Source organism: Anas acuta, chromosome 1 (genome assembly GCF_963932015.1).
Source record: "Anas acuta chromosome 1, bAnaAcu1.1, whole genome shotgun sequence".
NCBI classification, from domain to species: Eukaryota; Metazoa; Chordata; class Aves; order Anseriformes; family Anatidae; genus Anas; species Anas acuta.
The window spans coordinates 85,001,865-85,025,390 of NC_088979.1; the positions used below are offsets into that span (position 1 = coordinate 85,001,865).

A 23,526-nucleotide genomic window follows, 5' to 3' on the forward strand; every position below is an offset into this window, starting at 1 on the left:
AACCTCATAGTAAAACTACTCAAAGAAAACACGTCTGAGAAACTAAAATCTCTTTTTTCCGAAGTCTTCCCCTTTATTTAACATGATAAAAGGTTCGTTCACTATTATGAGCATTTGAGACTACAATTTCAGTAGTTATTGCTACTTCATAAACGTGATGGACCCCAGTTCCACATCACGTTCATGTAGGCTTAAACAAGACTGAAGCCTGTGCCTGAGAAGAGTGCTCAGAACAGACAGGCATATGCTCAGCTCAAGTAATTTCTTAAACTAAGATGACACAGAGCAAACAAAACCTGCTTGCGAACATCAAAAAAGATATCTGCAACTGCCTGAGGGTATCACAGTCAGAATACTCAGAAGTTTTTGATGACATAAATATTTCTGAATATTACCTAGTCATACACACCAGAACAGCTGCCTTTATCAAAGTTTAATTCCATCTGTTTTCTTAAGCAACTTTGAAGTAGACTTGCTGCCTTCACTCCAGAAATGTCAGCCAAGAAACAGCAACTCTTTTGGGGATGTAGAAGTAGTCTGTTTTCTTAAATCATACACAAAACCCACTTTATTTGATGAATCAAGTCAAATAACCCCAAAAGACAATCACAGTTATGACAAAGATATTCTTTGCTTTCCTTAGTTTTCTATTCAAAGAAGAGATCTGGAAGTAATCTTCTGATCCTTTCCTTGAGGGAAAAAATCAATTTCTCTGTCAAACTCCCTGACCAAATGACTTCTACAGGAACACACAACAACTGAATATTGCACTGATGTTGCACATAGCAAAATTGAGTAGACTGATTTACTCAGAAGTTGTATCTGCAGTGAATAGTGCAGAATTTTTCCAGGTATTTCAGGTCAGGAAGCATAAAGGTCATGCCAACTCAACACCGCCCTTGGCCTCTCGCTGCTAGCAATAGGGAATTGTTATTTAATGCACGTCCATACTAACCCACCCATACTGCCTTCCTGACCTATGCTACCATTTCTTCACTGGTTCATTCACAGCTAGCCTGGGACCTCCAGTATGCTAACAAGACAAACTCTCACTGTCTGCAGAAGAACAGAAACTAAGCGGTTTAAACAATGATTTATCTATGACTTTCTAAGAATCAGTTTGCTACTTTTTTCCTTAATCATCTTATTTGAATACTAAAGCAGGATTTACAGCAAGTCTACAAAGACAGGTCACTATACTTCCCCTTTCTCATAACTTAGATGTGGTAGCATTTTTCAGCAATGAAGATACTACCACAGTTAGGCTCACCCACTTCACGTTAATTTTATTCTCTTAAGTCTCTGTGATGTGTGTACTTTGTTATAAGTCATTAGACAGTCATCTTCCTTTTGAAAAAGATTAAATATTTGAAGATTAAACTGCAATATACCAGTCATTCCTATGCTTTCAGTTGAATACATGTGGTATGTGCATGCACTATACAAATTACATTATTCATAATGCTGCCAGAGATTCAGCACATACAACTCTGCAACTGCTCCTACTGCAATTTTGGTTTCTGATAGCATCACAGACAAATGCAAGAGCATCTCTTACTGTGTAAGTACATAGTATAAACAACACAAATTAATTTTTAAAAATACCTTCAAAAAAAAAAAAAAAAAAAGATAGCTTCTTTCTATCTCCCACACAGTCCTCCTGACTCCCCTCTAGGCCTGAAGAACCAGCTTGCTTTCCACATGCCTCAGCAATCACAAAGAGTGATGAGGAGGAGGATTTGGCCACATCAGGAAGCCAGCATGCAGCCATGTATATGGACGAACTGCCCATGCTCTACCCACTTCTCACCAACTCTTGTGGGCATTCATGAAGTAGAACAAGCTACAGCCAAAACTCTCTTAAAAGTAGCGTCACTGAAGAGTAGATAATGCACTGTAAATCAACAGCTTCCCTTCCTTCAGAGGATAAAACCTAGGGAATTTCATTTCACACATGGAATCCATCTTCGAAAACAGAAAAACTACGATAGCTTTGCACTGGATGCAGAGGGAAAAGAAATAGAGAAAACATACAGGTAGCTGACATCATCCTGTTTTGAAACATCTGGCTCCCAGAAAAAAAATAAAAATCTTTGTTTTTACATGCACTTTCCAATTTCTCAAAGAAACAAACACAGTGAAGGTTTAAAAGCTGGTATACCATGAAATACTGCATTCACTACAGATTGTCATGAGTTTCTAGGTAATAGTTTAGTTTTCCAAAAAAAATCCGAAAAAACAGCAAAGCATAAATTTCTCCTGCAAAATGCATTGACAAAGAACAGCAGAGCACTAAAACAATTCAATATTCAAGAATGGTCAATAGGGAAGAAAATTCACCTTTTTTGTTTAGCAATTCACATTCAGAAAGTCTCCTCTCACAATACAGCACAGAAAATGCATATCTCAAAAGGACGAAAAAGCCCACTGAGGCTAATAAACCCCACACCATGTTAACCCTGAATGTATCTGCTAAATAACGCTCTGTGATTAGTCCAGACCAGGAATGGCTTTTGACCCTGCAAGACTGGAAAGAATGAAGTATAAAATCGTTCCTTAGTTTTGATCTGACATTTTTAAAGCTCTGCATACCCCTTATGACTTTAAATCCTCATTGAGAAGTCAATACCAAGGCTGCAAGGAAACAAAAACATGCACCGATCAAAGCACTCTTAATGGAGATACTGATTGAAATATGGTGATTTAATAAGAATCACTCATTGCCTGATGAATCCTATGAAGAGAGATAATGGCACCACATTGCAGAAACCACGTTGACTTGTTAGTATTCTATGACTGTCATCATGGAGACATTCTGTTATAATTACAGAGGAGGGTGTAAAAAACAAAACAAAACACTTTTTGGGTTGGATTGTCCACCTAACCAAGCTATAACATGGCTGAATTCACTGCAGCTGTTACTACAAAGCTGAAAATGATTAGGGAAGAATGGAGTGGCAAGAATAAAAGAAGTACAATTAAACTTATTTTTTCACTTTGTCAAGGAGATTAGCTTACAAATTCAGATAAAAGAAAAAAATCAAAATAATGATTTTGGTATTAAGATAGACACAGAAACAATCTAAAATCTCTTCTTCCTCCTCATATTTTTATAGAATATAGATGAAGGTATACAACTACCAAATATAATGCATTGGAATACATTTATTTCTCAAACATGCTTGCACTCAGTGCTGTGTATAACTAATACTTGTTTTTTAGCAAGCTCTTATGCATCAGAAAGCTACAAAAAAAACCCTTTCCAAAGTCTTCATTTGACACTATTTTTGGAGAGAGTAATACAGTCTGATCAATTTATTATATGTTCTCAGGAAAACCTGTGGTTTTCTATTCACACAGCGAATAGATATTCTAGCAAGGTGAAGGTCAACCAGAATCAAGAAGAGTCAGGCAAGGGCATGAGTGAGGATAAACATGTCTCAGCCTGCCAGCTGAAGCTATCACAAAGAAAATTGGCTTCAGGTCTGTAGCGACAGAGAAATAGGGAGCTGCAGTGTGGGAAAAGTATCCTGATACACAGAAATGCTGCAGAAGCAAAGCCAAGGGCATTGTGGACACCAAAGCCAGCTCTATTGAGGCTGCTGTTGACACTCCCCTTTTCTGACTCTTTACCAACACCCAAGCAGATTAAAACCTCTAGCAAATACTAGAAGTAAGCACTTTAAATAAAAAGCTGCAGCTACTGATAAATGTGAGTCTTTCTGTAGGTGGTCTTAAAACTATTTGGTTTGCACAAGGGAGAGCAAAGAAAAAACATTTTGATCATCTACTTAGAAAGCTTCTGCTGTGAGAACCTGGTTATTGAAACAAGCTTAGGATGCAAGGCTGGAAAATCAGCTCTGCAGCCAGGTTTCAAAGATCCACAAATGAGTTTGTGATACTCATTATTATGGTCTACATATGTATGTCAGAACAGTAGTACAATTCCAATTCAGTTTAGTTTGGACAAAGAGCTCTATCATATGTAATACCAAAATCAGTTCAATAGCACAGAACAATTTTTGTGCAAATTGATTTGGATTTTGAGTGGAGGACAAATCAGGGGGAGTACTTCTTGGGGAAGGCTTCAAAGCTTCACAAGCAAAAGTAAAGAGTACACATTCATATCAAAGTTAAACTTACCACTATCCATGATGATTACTGTCAAGGCACAGAACTTGCAAATATCAAATCTGAAAACGAAAGAGGAAACATCCTGTTGAGTTTGTGAATCATGATGTACTGGGAAAAGTTTATAATAATATATGGGAATCGAGAGAAATGTATCATAGCATTGGAAACCCTGTGGTAAAGATTTATCCCATTCTGAGTTGTATCACTCCTGCATACATATTAGCCTTGGTAGTATAAGAGTGCTATCCAACAAATGATGGCTCTTGAGAAAGGGTGAACGCTTCAACCTTTTTCAAAGCATTTCATATTTAGAATAGGCAAAGATACTTGTCTGAAATATGTATATATAATTTTAAAATAATCTGCAACCTCTGTTTTACCCAAATCAACTTAAAAGGTTAAACTACTTGTATCTTATCTAAGATGCAAATTCACTCTGCAGAGAACATCATGTCAGCTCATCACCTCCAGTCTATGGATCAGATTTTTGAGATCAGAATGAACACATGCAAATTCAGAGGCTAGTGATTAAAACGGGATGCCTGCATTAAGTTCGAGGGTAGAACAAGACCTGCAATTTGGCAAAGGATCTTGCCATACATATAAGGATCCCAGCCTGGCCTACAAGAACTTACATGTACATTATACCTCATCTTGGAAGGAGAACAGACAAAAGATGCACTCAGGCAAGAAAAGGCCTGAAGCTCATTGTACCCACCAGGCAGAGAGCCAACAGGAGCCACACCTGAAGGCTGCAATAGCTAGCTGACAGACTGTTTTCAGTTTCCTGGAGTCTTCATTAGTATGAGAAAAGTTACGAAAATAAAAGCTTTCAGCAAAGGACTGGAAAGGTGCAGCTGTCTAACCAGGCTGGTAGAACACCACATGAGGTTAAAGATTTTTTACTAATACATTACCAACTCCTAAAGATTAGCATTAGTTCTACTTCAGAGACCAAGTTACACATCAACATACCATCCCATACTCCTGCCCACAATCTCCTTAAAACCAAAACCTCACAGGCAAACATCTCCATAAAAAAGTGTTAATAGTGTACAAATCTTGGCTGTAGCTGCTGTAATAAAGAGGGAAAGTTAAGGCTTCCAGCACAGCCCTGCCAACACTAATTTGTCTAGCAAGAGCAGGATGCAATACTAGTGAGAAATGCTGCTGAAGTGAATGGAGCTCTACAAAAACATCCCAGTCTGCTAACAGAACTGTAGGACTGGGACCATAGGAAATGTGGGACAGAGGAGTAGACTGATTTTAAAGCAAGCTCATCAAGTTCCTGTGAAGGTAAATAAATGCAAATAAATAGTGAAGATTAAAGCACTGAAGTCTCACCACCATGTTTAGTATATCATTACTAAGTATGGTAGGGTAACAGAAGCAGAGGGCTTACAATTTTTTTCAGGACATATACAGTCTCCTCCATTAGCCTTACTTTTTCTCAGCAGACTGCTCTGTGCAAAGACAAACATCTTTGATGCTTGCTTGTTCAATAAAACTGAGATTAACACAGCTTTCTGGTTAGTCCCATCTTTACCACCCAAATATTTGTGTTGAAGAAATTGCCAAACTTTTAGTAATAAACAGGTCACAAAAAAAACTGTTTACTGGTAACTGTTTGTTTTGTCTGAAACAACATGAGTTTCTTTCCCCATTTATTATCCTCCAGTTTCAGGCAGCCTCCTTGCAACAGCTCCTCAAACAGCATTAAGAGCAATAGAGGAGCAAGACCCATGAGCAAGACCCTCTCCCACCCTCAGCTCAGCTGCTGTAACGCAGTACGTGAAGTGAATCTTGCCAAGCTTCTTCCCTCTTAACTGGAACTTCTTTTTATTTTTATTACATTTTGGTTAGTCTTTAATATTTCAGCCTTATAACAAATAACTTGAGGGTGGATTTCAACATCAGCACTTAAGAAAATACAGAAGATACATCCCCATCCACACTCACTGAGTCACAACCAGATGGCTCTGCCTACAGGGAGGTTTGGTGAAAATGTGGGCCCCGGTGTCCCTCTTCCCTGCTAAGGGAAGTTTTCCACCAGGAGCTGAGTCTTATACTGTCTAGGTGTGCAGTGCTGCCTTTGCATGTATGTGCATCATGTACAAAAGGAGCTTAGTACATCGGAATATTTGGGAATGAAAATCAGACTATTGACATACAGAGATTGCAAAACTATGGGAAGCGTGTAGAAGAGAAAAAAATACCTTTTTTCTTCATTGGAAATTGACGCTAGTATATTATGAACTAGTGATAAAATGAAGCTTTGCTCAGTTGGCAGCAAAACACAAAAGTTACAGCTCTTCTCACCTTTCCTTCATTACAGAAGGAAGCAGTGCAGCCTTCTCCAGGAGACATCAAATCCATCTTTCCAGTCACCGTGGTGCAAAAACTTCCCTTCAGCAGCCTACATTAGATTTATACGGCAATTACAGTATTTAGAGATCCCTCAAACTAATTATATCAATTTTCCTCCAAAAGTGCATCATTCTTTTTTATGCTCCCCTGCCTTCCCTCGCACCTCTCTGTATCTGTCCAAACCTCTTCGTTTCCAAGCCTCCTGCTCTCCCTCAGCTCCCACAACTCACAGCCAGTTTCCTCCATCCCATCACCTGCTGGGCAAGAGGCTGATTTGGGACCCAGGCACTGATTGCCCTGCTGCTACACAGGCAGGAAAGAAAGCTTCAGCTCACCCAACAGATTTTCCCACTGCAGAAGAACTTCTTGGGCCTTTGCCCTCTACTTAATCATCCCTTCCCCCAAAGGGAAAGAGATTAATAATATTTGAGTCCTCTATCCCCAACAGTTTTAGTTCAAATTGACTAAATAGTTCAAAGATTGTTTGGAAAAAGGGTTTGAATGCAGACAAGTACATTAATCTTTTTTTTTCTTTTTTTTTTTCCCTTCATAAACCAGCTAATAAAACTGAAGAGGGTTGGCAACACTACAGGAACATCTTGACCTACTATTGACTCACTTGCTCCTCTAGACAACTTCTTAAATTTAGTTTCCTGCTTTTTAGTCTTCAAGAGCCTCACTGAAGGCTAGGATGGTCCTATGGTGTCAGAGCAATGTTTTCCTTAATTATTTATATATATACACAGACACACACCAATGCAAGAACAAAGTAGCCACAGATCATATCTTACTAGTGACACTAATGCTTGTTATTTCAGGAAACACTCTTCATCCAAGAGTCAGTCTTGGATGTCAGTAGACGGCATGGGTAGTGCTACAGCTGAGCATTAAGTTCAGCAGCAAGCTGATGTATCTGACCAGCGACTGTTCAACAGGGGATCCTTTCTGAGCACATGCTTGACCATCAGTATAATGGTAAAAAATACAAAACAAAACAAAAAAAAAACAAACACTAAAACGACGAATCACCCACCTCTGATAGAAAATATAAAGACTCAATGGGAAATAAAACGAGGTATACAGCCCATATGAGACAGCAAAGGAGATATATCGAAGCCTGTGCTGTTTACCAGCACTACTGTGCTCATCACCAAAGGGCTGTAGCATCTCACTGAGAAGTGTTCTGCATGACAGTTTATGACACTAACACTGAAGCAACAAACTAAGCTAACATTTTTTTCCATAACTAACCTAAGTAGTTTTCCTCAATCCTGTAGTGCTCACGCTTTGTACACACTATGTATGAGCACGAATCATAGAATATTTTTATAAACTGCTCCCAAGCTGGTTGTCATATTCTAGCAAATGCAGCATATCCCATAAATTTGGATAACTAATTTCAACAACAAAAGTTGTTGGCCCAAGATAATATTTCTGCAAGATTTTGTTGCATTTATTAAAATAACCACATTCTGCTAGCAGGTACTCTTCTCCTGGCTATATTTCCTGCCCACAAGTTAGACTGAAACTTACGTGCACCACATAACGTTAAAGGGCAAAGGATCTGACAGAGGGCACAAGTCCAATTTGCCTTTGCTATTCTTGCTCACTGTCTGTCATGTATTCCAGAGAAAAACAACATCAAGAACAAAACACGTCCTGAAGGAAAGGATCCTTCAGGGATAACATAAAGCAGCAGCAATATCTTGCCTCACTCCATTTCCCACTTGCTGCGTTAACAGGGACTTCCAACACTTAAGACCAGCAGGCTCTTCTCCCAACAGGGGAGAAACGTGCACTCCAGTACCCAGGTAGGGATGTGGATTTTTATTTATTTATTTATTTATTTATTTTTCTCCATCCTGCAATACAACCCTAGCAGGGAATACAGTTGTTAAGCCTAGTTTTGTAACCCGTACAATTAATGAGACTACTGGGAAACAGTTTACAACCAGATGCCACGCAGAGCTATAAAATTTTTCATACTATAAATATTTAGGATCTTCTGGAGCATTTTATGAAAGCAAATACATTCAAGGGACACTGCTAAGTAAAACATCAGATGTTCAGTCCAAACATAAACAATGCTTTTCTAGTCCCCAGCCCTAAATCGTGTGCAATGAAACACGTAAAATACTCTTGTGGGAGGTCTGTTTAGAAGAATAAACGAAAACAGTAAATAATTACACAGGAAGACAGACAGTAAGTTTCGAACTGCCATGTATTCAAAACGTGGGATGTGCTTACCTAAAAATCCCAGTTCCACCACGTTTGGCTTTTACATCCTTGGAAAAAAAGCATTACCGAAGACTACAGTTTTACTCATTACGGTCTTTTTAGAAGACCTTTTTTTTTCCAGGAAAAGTGCACACAAGGATTTATATGGATTCAAACACGGTAGAAATATATCGCTTTTTCTCTGAGCAGGAAGTCCACAGTTAAAGTATATGGGAGAAATTTAGTAAGTTTGATTTGCCCGGAGCAGCGAGGTTTGCCATGGAATCAGGCTGGGAGTAAAGAGGGACGAAATCCATTGGAAACTACTACCAAAGGTACAAGATTCACCCCACCCGAGACTACGAAGAACAAGGGTAGGAGTGAAACAGAACTGGAAAAAAAGCCCTTCAGCTTTATAGATGCTATCCAATCACAGCATTATAGCACATTAATTTTCATTACAGAGGGATCGAAACCACAGACTAAATCACTAAGAGACGCTTGTAGTTAGCAGACTGCCATTATGTCTTAAAATCAATAGAATAAATCATCGCTCACAGAACTAGTGCGACAAGTACAACTCTTCACACAGAGCAGCATTTGACAGAGAGAGGGCTGCTCATGACTGCAGCTGGGCAACGCTTCAGATGGCTGAGGCTGAAGTCCAAGTTTCTGCCTCAGCTTCATTACCCATTCTCTGCTCAGTGTTTTTTGTCACTTTAAAGCTGTGATAGTGCTCTGGCTGCCTGTTCTCTGGTTACTCACAGGCTCCCCCAGTTCAAAGAGGGAATTACTCTAAGTTAAGACATCTATTCCTTCCCCTGCCCTTCAAAACCAGACAGGAACAATTCCCCAGTACACATATTTTGGCGAGCAGGACATCTGTGCAGAGAAGTAACACCACTCTCCCTTTGGCAAGGGAGAGCTTTGGTTAGTTTCATTGTTTTGAATTGCACAGGGACCATCTGGGCAGTTCTTGGGAGAAATAACTGAATGCTTAAAACTGAATACGAAACCAGCAGTATTGAAACCAAAACTGCACCAATGCTCAAGAGCCCATGCCTTTCTCATCAGCCTACATAGCAGCAGCTCAGACACTTTAATTTTCTGGAAGATGCCATTGAAAAACGTTGCTTTAGGTTAGACATTACCACCCTGCTTTGGGAATACAAATTTGGAGTGTTTAATTTGATAACCCACTTAAACGTTGACATTGCAATAATTGATTTCTCTCTCTCTTTTTTTTTTTTTTTTTTTTTAAAGTGGGAATAGTGCATGATTAAATATAGCCGTCACAGTACGATGTATTTTTATCCTGACTTTGTATGGAATAAAAACCAGTGATAATGTGTTACCTAACCATTCCAACTTCTGCTTCCCCAATGCCTTTTAACCAAATCTGACACTGAGATTTCTACTTCTGTGCTCCCACAAGTTTTCCTTGAATACCGATGACCAAGAAGAACAGAGAAAAGCCACTAATATTCTCAGTGAAGTATAAGTCTGGGTTTACCATTTCTGGAAGCCCTTCAAGAGGTATCGTGCCTTCGACGACTGCAAATCATGACCCATTTTCACCAGCACGAGGTAGGCAGGCAGTAAGCTTACAGCCCCACACTGAACAGACCTTTGCAAGCTGCCAAGTCCAAAAAGTTGGAGAGATGAAAATAGGGAAATAGCACACCAGCACATGGGAGGTCTCCGAGAATACTGTGCTTTGGTTAACAGTCACAAAACAGGTCACAAAAACACGCGTTAGAGAATGGAAGAGAACTCAGATTGTTGAAATAGAAAAGTGCAAAAGGTGACAGACAGGGAAACAGCTTCATCATAGTTCTGGTGCTCCACGACCTAACTGCTCTTTCAGTAATGGCTTCCAAATCAAACTCAAGTTGTCAGCTACTTCAATACTATCTATCCTAATTTAAAACTTGAATAGATGGACTCTTATCTGCAACATGGATAATAACCTGTACGTACCCTATATTTGTCTCTTATCAGTGCCTACACTCATGCAAGGATTGCAGAGCAATAGGGGCAAGTCTGAAAGACAAAACAGTTGGTGATGAGGACCCAACATTAACACAACATGAAAGGTATAGATTTTCCTTAGCAGTAGCTCCTGCTTGATTCCTTGTGCTGAATACTGTGCGGTTGTCGGGCTGCATTAGGTATGCTCTCAGAGCACATCTTCGGGTTTACTTTCATCCAACAGTAATTCAGTTTGATTGCTTTGAAATGATTCTGCAATGAGAAACCAAAGCACGGAAAGTGGCGACAATTGTGAGTTTTGCTTCCATAGCACACTCCTAATCTGAGCCAAAACGCTCCTGCAGATATGTCCAGTGTGTATGTAGCCTGTGACTACACTCAAAGTAGTTAAGAAGCTTTGAGGAAGGAAGCTCTGGATAAACCATTCATCAGCAAAGAATTAAAGGTCGTTACGGGACAGCAGTGAATGTCTGGCAGAACTTCCCGTGGTGCTTCTACAGAATCACTTTGACAAACAAGTAGTCAAAAATAGAGGTAACACAAGACTCTCCTTCAAGAAAGAAAACAATCGCTGGGGTGTTAGTTAGGAGTAACACCTCCCAGACAGAACCCACCATTTTTAGGACATCACCCAAAAATGTCAGGCTTATCTACAGATGGAGGGGAAAAGAAAAAACAAAAAGCAAACACACACCAACAAGCAAAATGACAACAACAACAAAAAAAGGCAAAACATTAAAAACTCAAGAAAAAAAAAAAAAGGAAACAAAAAATAAGAAAAGAACAAAAATCCCTCAACACAGTACAACAGATTTCTTAAGCCATCTATGCACTTATCTTCAAAAGCTGTAGGCTCCCTGTGGAAATTAAACAATGCTCTGGCTCTAAGAATTCAACCTTGTTAACCCGTTAAACTCAATTCAAATTCAGCTGAAGTGACATGTTGAACACACTTAAAACTAATTACAAGAAAAAAAACAAACAGCATTGCAAATACACAGGACACCACAGGACCCAATCTAAGAATTAAAAATCTGAAATGCCAGTGCTTGCTCAGAAAGACCAGAGGGGAAGAAAAAAAGACACAGCTAATCCGCTAACCTGGTAAGCAGGGAGATAACCTAGCCACCTCCCACACCCTCGAAAAACTGCACAGACAAAAACCATCCCCCACACGTAGTGGAAACCTATTATTACAGACAACAAAGTTAAAATCTGGTTTATGACCATTATAAGCACTTTCAGTAACTTTCTCTCCAATATCTGTTACCAGCTTCTAGAATAATAAAGAAGCACACACAGTCAATTTATAATAAGCCAGGGGAACTCTATTATGATCCTTCTGCCTTTCATTTACAGGCAGCTGAAGTTTTAAATAATGCATTGATAAATTCTTATTCTACACTATTAAAGTGGCAGCTGCTAACTCCTTTCATGAAAAGAACCACACGACCTATATCAGAATTGCTGCAGACTGCTTCATTTAGAGTGTTTTCACCCATTACCTTCCTAAACTAGAAGCAGCTTTGAACGTGCTCTCATTTTACTTTCCTCTCCTGTTCTGTGCTCCTGATTTCATGCAAATGAAACGTTTGCACGTTTTGTAAATTACAAACAAGCCAACCTCCATTTTGCAGTTCAAACCATCTACTGCTGCTTTACAGATAACAAACTGAGGGACAGGAGTCAAAAGCTCCCAACTCTAGTTAGAAACTGGGATGTGAGCAGATTAAAAACTACATGCTGCTTTAAAAAAAAAAAACAAAAAGGTGGAAAAAAAAGGAAAAACTCCTTTGGGTGTGAATAATCTCTGTATGACAAACCACTCACTTTAAAGCAGGCAGACATTTTGGGTGATCTAATCAGAACATAGACAGCCTGTCAGGGCAAATCGGTCTTTTGGCTATACACTTGTGACCATACCAGAGCAGGTAATTACATTACAGCTATCCATTATTTCTCATGATAGGAGAATCAAGAGGGCACCCACTGACCTGAGCTGATGTGGATGTAAATAAGTACAACGACCTTAATTTTCACACAGTACCTAAGTTAGGGGACTTGCTGCTGCAAGACAGTGTTGAGGACAAACATTGAAATGGCTTAAAAAAAAAAAAAAAAAAAGTAAAAATGAACAAATGGCATATAGATTTGGCAACTTCTGCAACACACAATCTCCAGCTGTATGCTCTACCCCAGGAAGATCCTCATCAACTGATAGTCCAGCAAAACACCAAGAGAAGGATCGCTCTGCCCATGCTCTGCCGTAAGACACCTCCCGTGGCATCTCACCCACAGCTCCTGGCACAACACACAACGCCAGGCTGATGTTTGGGTTGATCCAGTTCCTAAAAAGGATGCTAAAACAGCTAAGCATTTAGCTTCCAGCAAGCTCCAAGTTATTAATACCTAGTTTAGGATCTTATGTCGTTTATGGCCAGACAGCTTCCAAGTGTTTCAACCCTTTCCTCAGGTTCAGGAGCCAGCCAGCCTTCGGATCTTAAAAGGTTTTTCAAAGAAAGCAGGTATTATTACATCTTCAGAGGCAGCATATATACTTCTACTGGTAACTATCTGGCTATAAAAGAAGGGAAGTGATCTGGTGCCCAGCAAGGAATGAGTAACTCTGCTCCATTCCTCTCCAAAATGGTTTATGGCTGGGTTAGGACCAGGGAAGTAAATACCTGCACATAAAAATCAAGCTGATAAGTGGCAAGTGGTCTCTTCAGCGGTTCCTGCCCTCCACTATCTACAGTCTTCCCAGACTCTGGGTCCCACCTCTCCCTGCCAAATTGACACATTTACGGTACGCAGAAAGTAGATTATAACCCTGCTGGTTTTATAAAGCCTTTTCAAAGCATTTATAGGTCAGGGAGGAGAGGCGAAAAAATTACTATGTTTACTTCAGATTGTGCCTCTCCAGGAAAGGCAAAATACTTTCTTCTCCTTCCCCCCTGCGAGTGACATTTAAACATATTTTTCACGGCCAATAATAAAGCTGCTAGCACTGCAGGATACATCAGGGTCGTTATAAAGAGCAAAGATCTGGCGAGGCGTCACTTGGTATTTGTCTGGCATTGCCCATCACTGGGATATGAAGGAAAGCCACATTTTATTTGGGATACAAAAATCAGAGAAGGGTCAAGCAACAGCACCTGGGCAGAGCCTGTTCACAAGACTGTAATTTCATTGCACGTATGGTGCTTGGCCACTCAGAAAAGGTCAAATGACCATGGCTAAATAAATATGTACTTTTTTTTTCCTACTTGGAAATTCTTATATTTTTTCTCCAACACATCTTAAAAAGCAAAACCATGACCCAAATGTCACAAATAATATCTTTCCAGATTTTCCAATAACGCAGGCTGGCTGTACAAAATTTGACCTCCAACTGTATCAGTCTGTATCCAATATTCAAGCCTTATTTTTGCAGATGGAGGAAAAAAAAAAGACCTGATGATTCTGTACATTTGAAAAAGATTGTCCTCTACTCCCCAAACATTTTCTTGAAATTGTTACAATGCTGTGAAGGGAAAGAAGCAATAGCTACTTTATTTCCCTCTAAATTCCTGGTATTTTGCAGTAAAAGGGGGGAAGATAGGGAAGGAGGGAGGGAGAGGGAGATCAGAATGTGCATTTTTGTAGCCAAAAAACGCCTGGATAAATTCATGCATCTTTGCTGTGCACACAATAATTTCATAATAAACCTAAGCCTGCTACTTCGTAAGGTTTATTTTGCTTTTCTGCAGTGAGGAAAAGGTGAGGTGAATATTCTGCTCTGTAAGTAAATTCCGTTTAGCACTTGCTTGGTAGGCCAATGTCTTACACCTCATTTAATTTAGAAAAATTATCCAGAAGCAATACAAAGTAATTTCTCTAGCTTAGTGCAGCACTTTACAGAGAAATGTGCAAACAAAGCCTTCTCTTCCAAATATTTATGCACCATCAGCATGTTTGAATACAAGTTTCCACCCTGCCTGTTTTCCCCTGCAGCAAGGCACATATGACGGCATTTCAGAGCACGTTTTAATGGGATTTTCCAGTCAACCAAAAATCAAATTGCACAGAAGTGCCAGAAGAGTTATATGGAAGCTCTAAATGGATATTTCATCTTATCAATTATATGGTAACTAAAAAGAAGATAATGAGGCACAACTACTTTACTGATTTTTACGAATTTTTGCGTCCCATTAGGGAATTACATAAAGAGCACATAGAAAGCCACACTACACACACACACATCTGTATTTTAATACCACTACTTCCTCTCCCATAACTCCCACCCCTTCAACCCCTCTAATAGGACTGGGGGGGCTAATGCAGTTCTGTGCCCTGTGCTGCAGCTTCACAACTCTTCCACCCATCTCCCTCTCCCCTCCTCTACACCTTTGCACTCAAAGGCTGCTGCAGAAAAGAAGTATCACGTCCTAAACTGCATCTACCACTGAAGACAACCTATAGGTTAACTAGTTTTGCATTCTTCATGTTACCTTCAAGTCTCAATAATAAATTAAATTTGGTTTAGAAAGACTGAAATCAAGTACCATTTTGCATTTTAAACACTTGCAATTCTGTAAAAATTGCTAGAAATGCAGAAGTGGAATACTTCAACAGTATTTCTTTTCAAAGGGTGCGGACACAGTTTTCCTATTTTTATATTGCTTTCCTTTAGCAAGAGGGCTGTGTGTCTATCTGGGGTTTCCTCATGTCTTCTAGCCCATTGGTCCTTTTCAATCACCTAGTACAGAACAGTAGAAAAGTACAGCTGTATTCACAAAAGTTTTCCCCAAAAAAGCAAACCAGCATAGAGGATGGAATCATTTTGAACATCGTAACTCAAGAAAAGACTTGAAGTTACCATCGAAATAAACACCACAGTAAAGCTTTAAGTCACAGCCTATCATCGATCAACCACATGGCATAAATCCATAGAAAACAAAGCCACATGAGTTCCAGTAGTCACAAAACCACCAGTAACACAGCATACACACAAAGCATTTCTGATACTTTCCAGCACCGTGGAAACACTAGAGCACCTCCCAGAACTAGAACAATAAAACTATTGATAATCTCCTACTTCTTAGAAAGTGATTCAGTACATTACACATTTGGCTTATGAGTAGGAAGCATGCAAAAGTACGGAACAAAACCAATTCTGAACAATTTTGGCTTTAAAAATCAGTTTTAAAAGATTTAGGGCAAGAAAAATGTTGAAGTCACTTAAACACTGACATGCCAAATTAATGTGCAAAATTAAGCATATTTGAAGATATGATTTATCTTAGTTAAGTCGAGAAAAGACAGAGTTAAAATAGTTAATTGTTGAAAACTTTATTGCAACAGAAAGGTCCTCTACCAGCATCTATACATCTAACATTTGTTCCTTGAAGATTTAAAAGGTGGCAGTGGGAGGTGTTCCCCTTGCCCCTACAAGCTGTACACTTACCCCAGCACCTAAGGACTGTGGGAGAGGAGTCTTCTAATGCAAACAAATAGATGACTGATTTTTTTTTTGTTAATTCTGTTTACATTTACATAAGAAATACACTGCAGGAGGCAATGGAGAAGATTCCCAGGATTTCTGCCCACCAGCAGCTGCATCTCCACTTTTTGTATTTCTTTGTAGATCATTTCACCTGCCCAGAAATTTCATCAAACCTTTGCCAAGAGTTCCTGAAGACCAGCCATAGCGAAATTGCTTTGACACTTCATTTCTTCCAAGACAACACAGATGTGGCAAGCTTGTAGCTGGTCACGTCTTTATAGCTTGGCATAAGGGGCCTTTCCATTAAGGACGAGTGTGTTCACCTCGCTCCTCACTTGGACTTTGCTCCCCCAGACCTATTCACCAGGTCCTTGCCCCTCTTAAAGATCCTCCTTGTGCCTTCCCCTCTGTGCAGCTTGCTGCTGCTCTCTCAGGATGTCAGCAGAGAAAGTTACTGAAATGCTGATGCTTTGCTAAGAGTCCACATACATCAATCCCAAATGAAGCTGCTGTCCAGGCAGGTGGTCCCCCCCACAACAGCCTGCTCCCTCCCATGAGCCAACACCATGGGGTTTGGCTGGTGGCCCTGTGGCCAGCAGGCCAGAGCTAGCCCAGTGGAAATCCTTCTGCGTGTGTGTGAGCCCACAAGTCACTTTGACTTTCCGTTTTAAAGCAAATCAGCTCCCTGGTCCAGCTGACTGCACACTACTGGGACTACTACTGGGGAGGTGGTCAAAACGCAAAACCTCACAGGGATGGAAGGAAAAAGCAAGAACTCTTGTCTTCAAGCAGCAGGGCACACTCAGATCTGTTAAGCTGCTTACAAAGCCACGCACTTGGTTCCCCAGCCTAAGCCATGCCTTTATGTTGCTGCTGCCCACTGCCCTGATAAGCAGCAGCAGCAAACAGAAAATAGCACAGCGAGTCCGTTTCACTGCTGACACTCAGACTGCTCAGCTGTACTGACAGAAAACGTCAAGGGCTGTGCTAATTTCAGCTGCTAATTTCAGGACAGATCTATAGGAAGATGGGCAAGAGTTTGCTAATGATACTGCTGCTGAGACCTCTTTCCCTCAGCAGTGAGAAGGGGGACAAAGGAAAAAAGAACAAGCAGGAAGGTGCTTCTCCTCTCCCAGCTTTAGCAAATAGCTTGGAGAGTAAGACTCTACAAATAAGAGCTGAAAAATACACACAAGGTCAGTAAATAGCGCACCGATAAACCTGAAGGCACAGGCAGGTGCAGAAGTTCACGTCTGATGAATGTCCCTGTCTGGCAGCATTCCTATAAACCACCTAACAAAAAACCCATTGAGCTAACAAATTCATGCTTTTGGGCCCAAAAGGAATAATTCTTCCATGTTGAGTAGTAAACACTTAGAAATATGGCTAATCATAACAGATACTACACACTAGGCAGTTAATTTAGAGACAGGGATTTAAGGAGGAATTGGTGTAAACTGATCCTTGAAACTGATTCATGGAATTTATTATGACACTATAGGGAAGCAAAGAGCTCAGAGGAACAGGAATATCCAGAATTACAACAATAGCAGATAATGTCTTGCTGTAAACAAAAAACATCTCATATAATCTACAGTTCTGTGAAAAAACAGAAGTTCTGCAGTTTCAGGCAAGAAAACGAACTATGCTAACCTATTCCAGTATTACCTTTCACATGTCTTCCCTCCGTGTTTTAGTATTACTTAACCTGACCACTGCTGGAGTAATCTTATTGGAGCAGACTGACCGCTATGCTGAAAAACCAGAAGTATGTTGAGTGGATAATCATAAAACACGAGATGCCAACTTTCAACAGTTGTTTCAGAAGCAACGTGAGAAGGTGGGTTCAAATGCTTGAAAAGAAACCCTCCACTGAGCAGGTACACAGCACAGTGCAATGGATAAGATTTGAGTGATCTCAAGCCTCTAGGACGTCTACTCAGAAAAAAATTACACAAGGAGGCACTCTTAGTTTGAGAACAGGCAACATTTCATTTGCCACTGTATTGTTTTAGGAGTCTTTGCCCTAAATTCCAACATAATGGAGCTGGGTTGTAGAAATGTTTCTCGTCAGTTTTTACGAATGTATTTCTGAAAAGGTGTGTAACTTTTACCCAAAGTAAAAAAATAATCTTTAAAAACATCTTTAAAAGTGAGCCCCAGCCTGAAACACGCATCTATCAGCTTTCAACAAATACATGACTAGTAAGCCAAAACACAGGGTGTGATTTTAGGTGGTTAGCATGCAATTTCTTTAACGCTGTTTGCGGATAGGCTTTGCTTTTGAAATGTAGCTATTTTAATAATGATATTCAGCAACCTTGGTTAAAGCACAAGTCACTTGATAATTAGTACCATCAAAACTAATAGCAAAAAGCGAATGGTATAAGCTTACTTCAAACTTTACAAGTGAGCCTCACATTTTACTGAACGGGACTCAGTGAATAGAACAAAGGTAAACAAGGAAAAGCCTGGGTATTGTCAGATTAGATTTCAAGAGGTCAAACAGTTACTGACATCTGAACTCGAACAAAAATAGCTGGCAGCAGAACAGACATGAGGTCATTTAATCCACTCCCTGACCAGTTCTGTATTATTTTCTACTGTGCGCTGCAAGTACTTTTGTTTATAATGTCGAAGGGGAGAGGAAGCAAGGGATGTGGGGAGAGACGGGGGGGAAATCAGCCTGTCTTTGGAGGCTGAAGATAAATAGACACTAGTGACATGAGCCAGACAAAGACAGCGCTCTTGAAACACAGTTGATAGGAGTTTATGAAAGGGCAAGGGAAAGCAGCAGAGAACTTCAGAATTGAACTGAGAGCCTGAAAGCAAAAGACCTGAACAGGATCACACACAAAAAAATATATATATATTTTTTGCCTATAAGGAGCCCACCTTCTTCACACAGGAGTACAGCAACTACAAAACTCCCCCTAGACGAGGAAGCATTTGCCAAGCGCTGAGGCGTTCAGGCAGCAATGGTCACAGACACAGGAGCATTTTATGATTCAATACTCGAAGCCGATTTGCACAGCACTCGGCGAGCAGATCGGGAGCTCGGGCACACTCCTTTCCCTTCACGCTCTCCCTGGGCAGCTCTCCTCCATCCCACCCCCTTCCATCCCCCCCGCTGCCCGCTGCCCGCTGCCCGCCGCCCCGCACTCACCGCCCGAGGCAGGCGCGGAGCCGCCGCCGCCCCAGCGCTGCCGCTGCCCCCCGGCTCCCCGCCGCACGGCGGCGGCCGCACGGCGCATGCGCCACGGGGAGGGAGGGGGGGGCACCTCCACCACCCGGCCCGGGCGGAGGAGGAGGGGGCGTGGCCAATGGGAAGCCCCGCCCCCAAGAACATGGCCGGGGGGGGCTTCGCGCCCAGCGGGTGAGGGGCGGGGGCGCCGCCATGTTGTCCCCAGGGGGTTGAGGGGGTGAGGGAAAAGAAATATACAGAAAATACAGTGTTTTTCCTGCTTTATGTTGCCGCCGCCTTTGTGCTTAATGGTTTTCGGTTGATAGTGGGTTGCGATGCTGTGTCCCGCTCCTTTTTACGTTTTAACTTTATCTGACTGGCAATCAGGAGAAAAAGGAGTGAGGTAACAGCTTGGCCACATAGATGTGTAGGTAATGGAAAGCTGAGACACGGTTTGCAATAGTTCAGGCATGTCTCTGCGTCTTCAGTGGATCTTGACTTCTAATTTAAAGTCAGCTTTTTCATATATGTCAGTTGAGACCATCAGAATTCAAATAAAAGTACTTTTACAGAATTATCTAGAAATTCAACTCCTTTGAATCAATGGCAGACGAAATACCTAGGCTCTTTGAAACTTGGCTAAGGCCCTGACAACAAAAGGCCCTCAGGAGGTCCCATATAAATTATTATCTAGCCGACTCTGCCAGGTCTATCAGACCTACATCTTTAGTACCTTCCACCAATAACAACCCAATCCAGTATCAACCAACCCTCCTCAAAAATAATGATTGCAACAGTGAGACAAACGCTATTTTTGCTTATGTTGATCATACTTTTTTGTTTTAAAAAGGCATTTCCAGTGCTATGAAGAAGGAATTCAGAGAAAACATGTATTTTTAGAACAAAAGATATACTTTAAGTTATAGGATTTTTACTACTTTTCAATACAGATAACTTCACTTTCCATTTAGAGTTTGCCTTTTGGCATGAAACACCAGATCCTCTATTTTGAATTACAGACACATAATTCACTAACCTAATGTTTTATTTATTTTCAGAAATGAAACTGTGTGGTGTAATTCAATATACATATACCAATTAGGTTCAAATGCAATAAAAATAAAAGGGCACGTTATGACTCAGCTGCAACTTTAAAAATATTTTACTAAATAAATGATGGGAAAGATGCAAATTTTAGATACACTTTCTATCTTGGAGTGGAATATTCTTCAGAATGACAAATGGCCTCAAGTTTGTGCTAAAATAATACCAACTGAAATTTCCGTGGTGTGAACAAAAAATAGTAGCAGGCTCCCTTACATGACGTGAGAGTAAGATGCCTTCCTCAGAATGCTCGCATCTGGCCTTTTGCATTTTCTTGTAGGTGACGAGGACCAATTTTCATGTAAAATGCTGAATTTCTCTTTCTGCCTGCTACAGCCTAACACAGGTGTTTGAGAGGCAATTGTCCCTGCTGGTTAGGGAGACCGAGGATATGTGGTAGCTCATTCTGTCCCTCTGACTGCATGGCAGCAGAAGCAGTCCACTCTTCTCATCTCCACCTCTTCCCTACTGCGGTGTGAAGCAGCAACACTTCTTGTTTCCTCTTTATTTCCTTTCCATGTAGTTGGCTGGAACCTGGGTTTGGCAAATTGGTGCTGCTGTTAGAGAGAATGAGGAGGAAGGCAACTGCTCTTGCATAGGGGTAGGTGTAGGCTGCTGCAGCATTTGGAGCTCAGGAGGTGCATATGGATGGGTCGCAGATCTTAGATTTGACTCCCAATCCTGATGCTGCTAAGGCTGCCCCATCCTGAATCTAGAGCTTAACATATTTTTCAGCGTCTTGGCACCTGATTCTAATGCTTTGATGCCTAATGAAAAAGAACTTCCAGGAGTTCCTATTCTCTGTTATTTTCATCAACCAAGACATTGGTCTGTTTTCTTCCAAATAGCCTGGTGCACATAGCAGACAAAATGAGGGACTCCCCTGGTGGTGGCTCTCTCACAGGCAAACAGACACATGAAATCTGATCCACAGACTCTAGTATGAGGAATGGGCAAGCTTTGGTAATTGTTAATTTAATCTTTAAGGAGTGAAGGAAACCCCCAAGCCATGTGGATGCCTGGAATTAAACAATTTCCCTGCAGTCTGGCTGGACAATGGAGGCAGGTACAAACCACTGTAGGTTCTGTCTCAAAGAGTGATAAATTTGCATTTGCCTTTCTTTGGAAGGCAGGTAGTTCTTCTGTAATAATCTATGAATGCTTGCCACAGGTTGCTTAACTATGTAGTATTTGACCATACCTATTTAATTTAGTAGCAGATGACTGGGAAATAACCGGAAAAGGCTATAGACAAAAAATTCTTTATAAGGAATAAGAGACAATATTTAACTTAATAATTATGCAGTACTTTCTTGATTCCAGACACATTGCATAGTTTGTTTGTGAAGGCTTTGAGCCAAAATCTCAAAAGGGCAATAAAAAAGTTAAAAAGGACTCTGTGATTGGAGGACAAGAAATGTCACAGTTATATTGGAAGAGAACAAATTCTCATTGAGACTTACTGGAAGTAGAGGAGGCATAAAAGCAGAACAGTCCTTAAATAGAACTTATGAGGGAAGCTTACAGTTATGTAGACTTTCTCTCCAGAAATTTTCATTTTTAAGGATATAGCATAATAATAAATTGGGAGAGGTATCTTGCTTCCAAGGTGGAATTTCTGACAGAAAGAGATGCATTAGTGGTGGCAATAGATCTGCTGTTTAAGTATTTTCATTGGAATTGAAAACAAATTAAGATCCCTGCTTTTCTACTTCTCATGAGGTGGGTAAACAGCTGTGTCTCACTTCTTAGAGGTGTTCCACTTTATATAAACACTCAGGTACTCACTACAGCAGTAGTAACCTATCTGCCACCCAAAGCTCTCAACTCCTTGTTAAGCTGAATGACTCTCTGTTTTCATGAAAAGGTCTTAAACCTCAATTTATCCCTAATTTCTATTATGAAATATAAATAATTTTGAAGTTTTATGTCATATCTGAAGTTTCATGTTCATCTCAGTGAGTAAACACTCATTTGTTTTTAAAAGGATTGTTATAGGCAGTTACACAATTGCTTGTAATTCCAGGTTACCCTAAGGAATTCTGCTCCTATATCCTGAAGAGAAGAGGTATAAAGTGAGAATCCAGCCAGACCTTTCTGGAGTGCAACAATTATCATATACCCTGTAGCCTGAGAGCAGGGTAAAGAGTGGGACTAACAAGGATGCCAGCTGAAGGAAGATGGGAGTCCAAAATCTCAGTGAAAAGGTTGACGAGGCCTAAAAATATAGGAGGAAGCAGAGTTGTGGCTTGCATGATAACTGGCACTATACTGTTTTCTTGAAAGAAACATTCATCAGTACTATAGTATATACCCTAATTTTAGACACAGCGTGCACATATAAATAAAATGTCTTATGGATTATTTTTTTTATGTGTGTAATATGCTAGAATTAAAAATACTTTTAAATATAGAACTTGGAACAAACAAAGGAAAAAGATATAAAGTGTTATTTCTGCCCAGAATGGTGCGTGTTTAGTATGGGTGCTGTGTTTCAAACTCGCAAAGTTTTCCTTTTTACACTGCATATTATATTTGCACAGATAAATTGTATCTTGCACTAGAGCATTTCCCTAGATGCTACTCTTCCACAGAAATGGAACTGGTTTGTTATCTCTTTGTCCTCAAACAAAGCAAACAATGGTAAACACTGGAGGTTTCTAAAGTTGCTGTCAGACACATACTCAATGTCCTCGTTAATCAACATTTCCTGCTCTATGACTTTTCATCTCATGACAAATGACAAATATCACACATGTTGTTGTTCTGTGCTGAAAGGGCTGTTTCAATAGGAAAAAAACAACACAGACTGTCCCTCCTCCTTTTATCCCCTGGTCTTGTTTTACCATCTAATTTTGAAGCTTCAGATGGCACAAAGAATCAATAGCTGCTGTGGGAATTTTCCAGTGTATTCAGCCATTTGTACCCTCCAGTCCTTCTGCCATGAGATCTTGGATTGGAGCAACATTCCTCTCAGCCATGTAGGGCTAGGTTAGCCTTTTAGAGTCCATTAAAGTTGCCTCTTAATCATCCAGAGGAGTTG

The 23,526-nt window shown here is 40.4% G+C and overlaps 1 protein-coding gene across 1 annotated transcript in view; it reads right to left on the bottom strand.

The window, feature by feature from the left end:
* Nucleotides 1-19,445, bottom strand: part of PRRG1 (proline rich and Gla domain 1) — a 31,101-nt gene extending 11,656 nt beyond the window's left edge. The window contains exons 1-2 of the mRNA XM_068686615.1: nt 19,362-19,445; nt 4,144-4,193 (exon numbers count right to left, since the gene is read on the bottom strand). Of these exons, the coding sequence (XP_068542716.1) occupies nt 4,144-4,153 (10 nt within the window). The 5' untranslated portion in view covers nt 4,154-4,193; nt 19,362-19,445. The remainder of the gene's footprint in view (nt 1-4,143; nt 4,194-19,361) is intronic.
* Between the last annotated feature and the right edge of the window lie 4,081 nt (nt 19,446-23,526).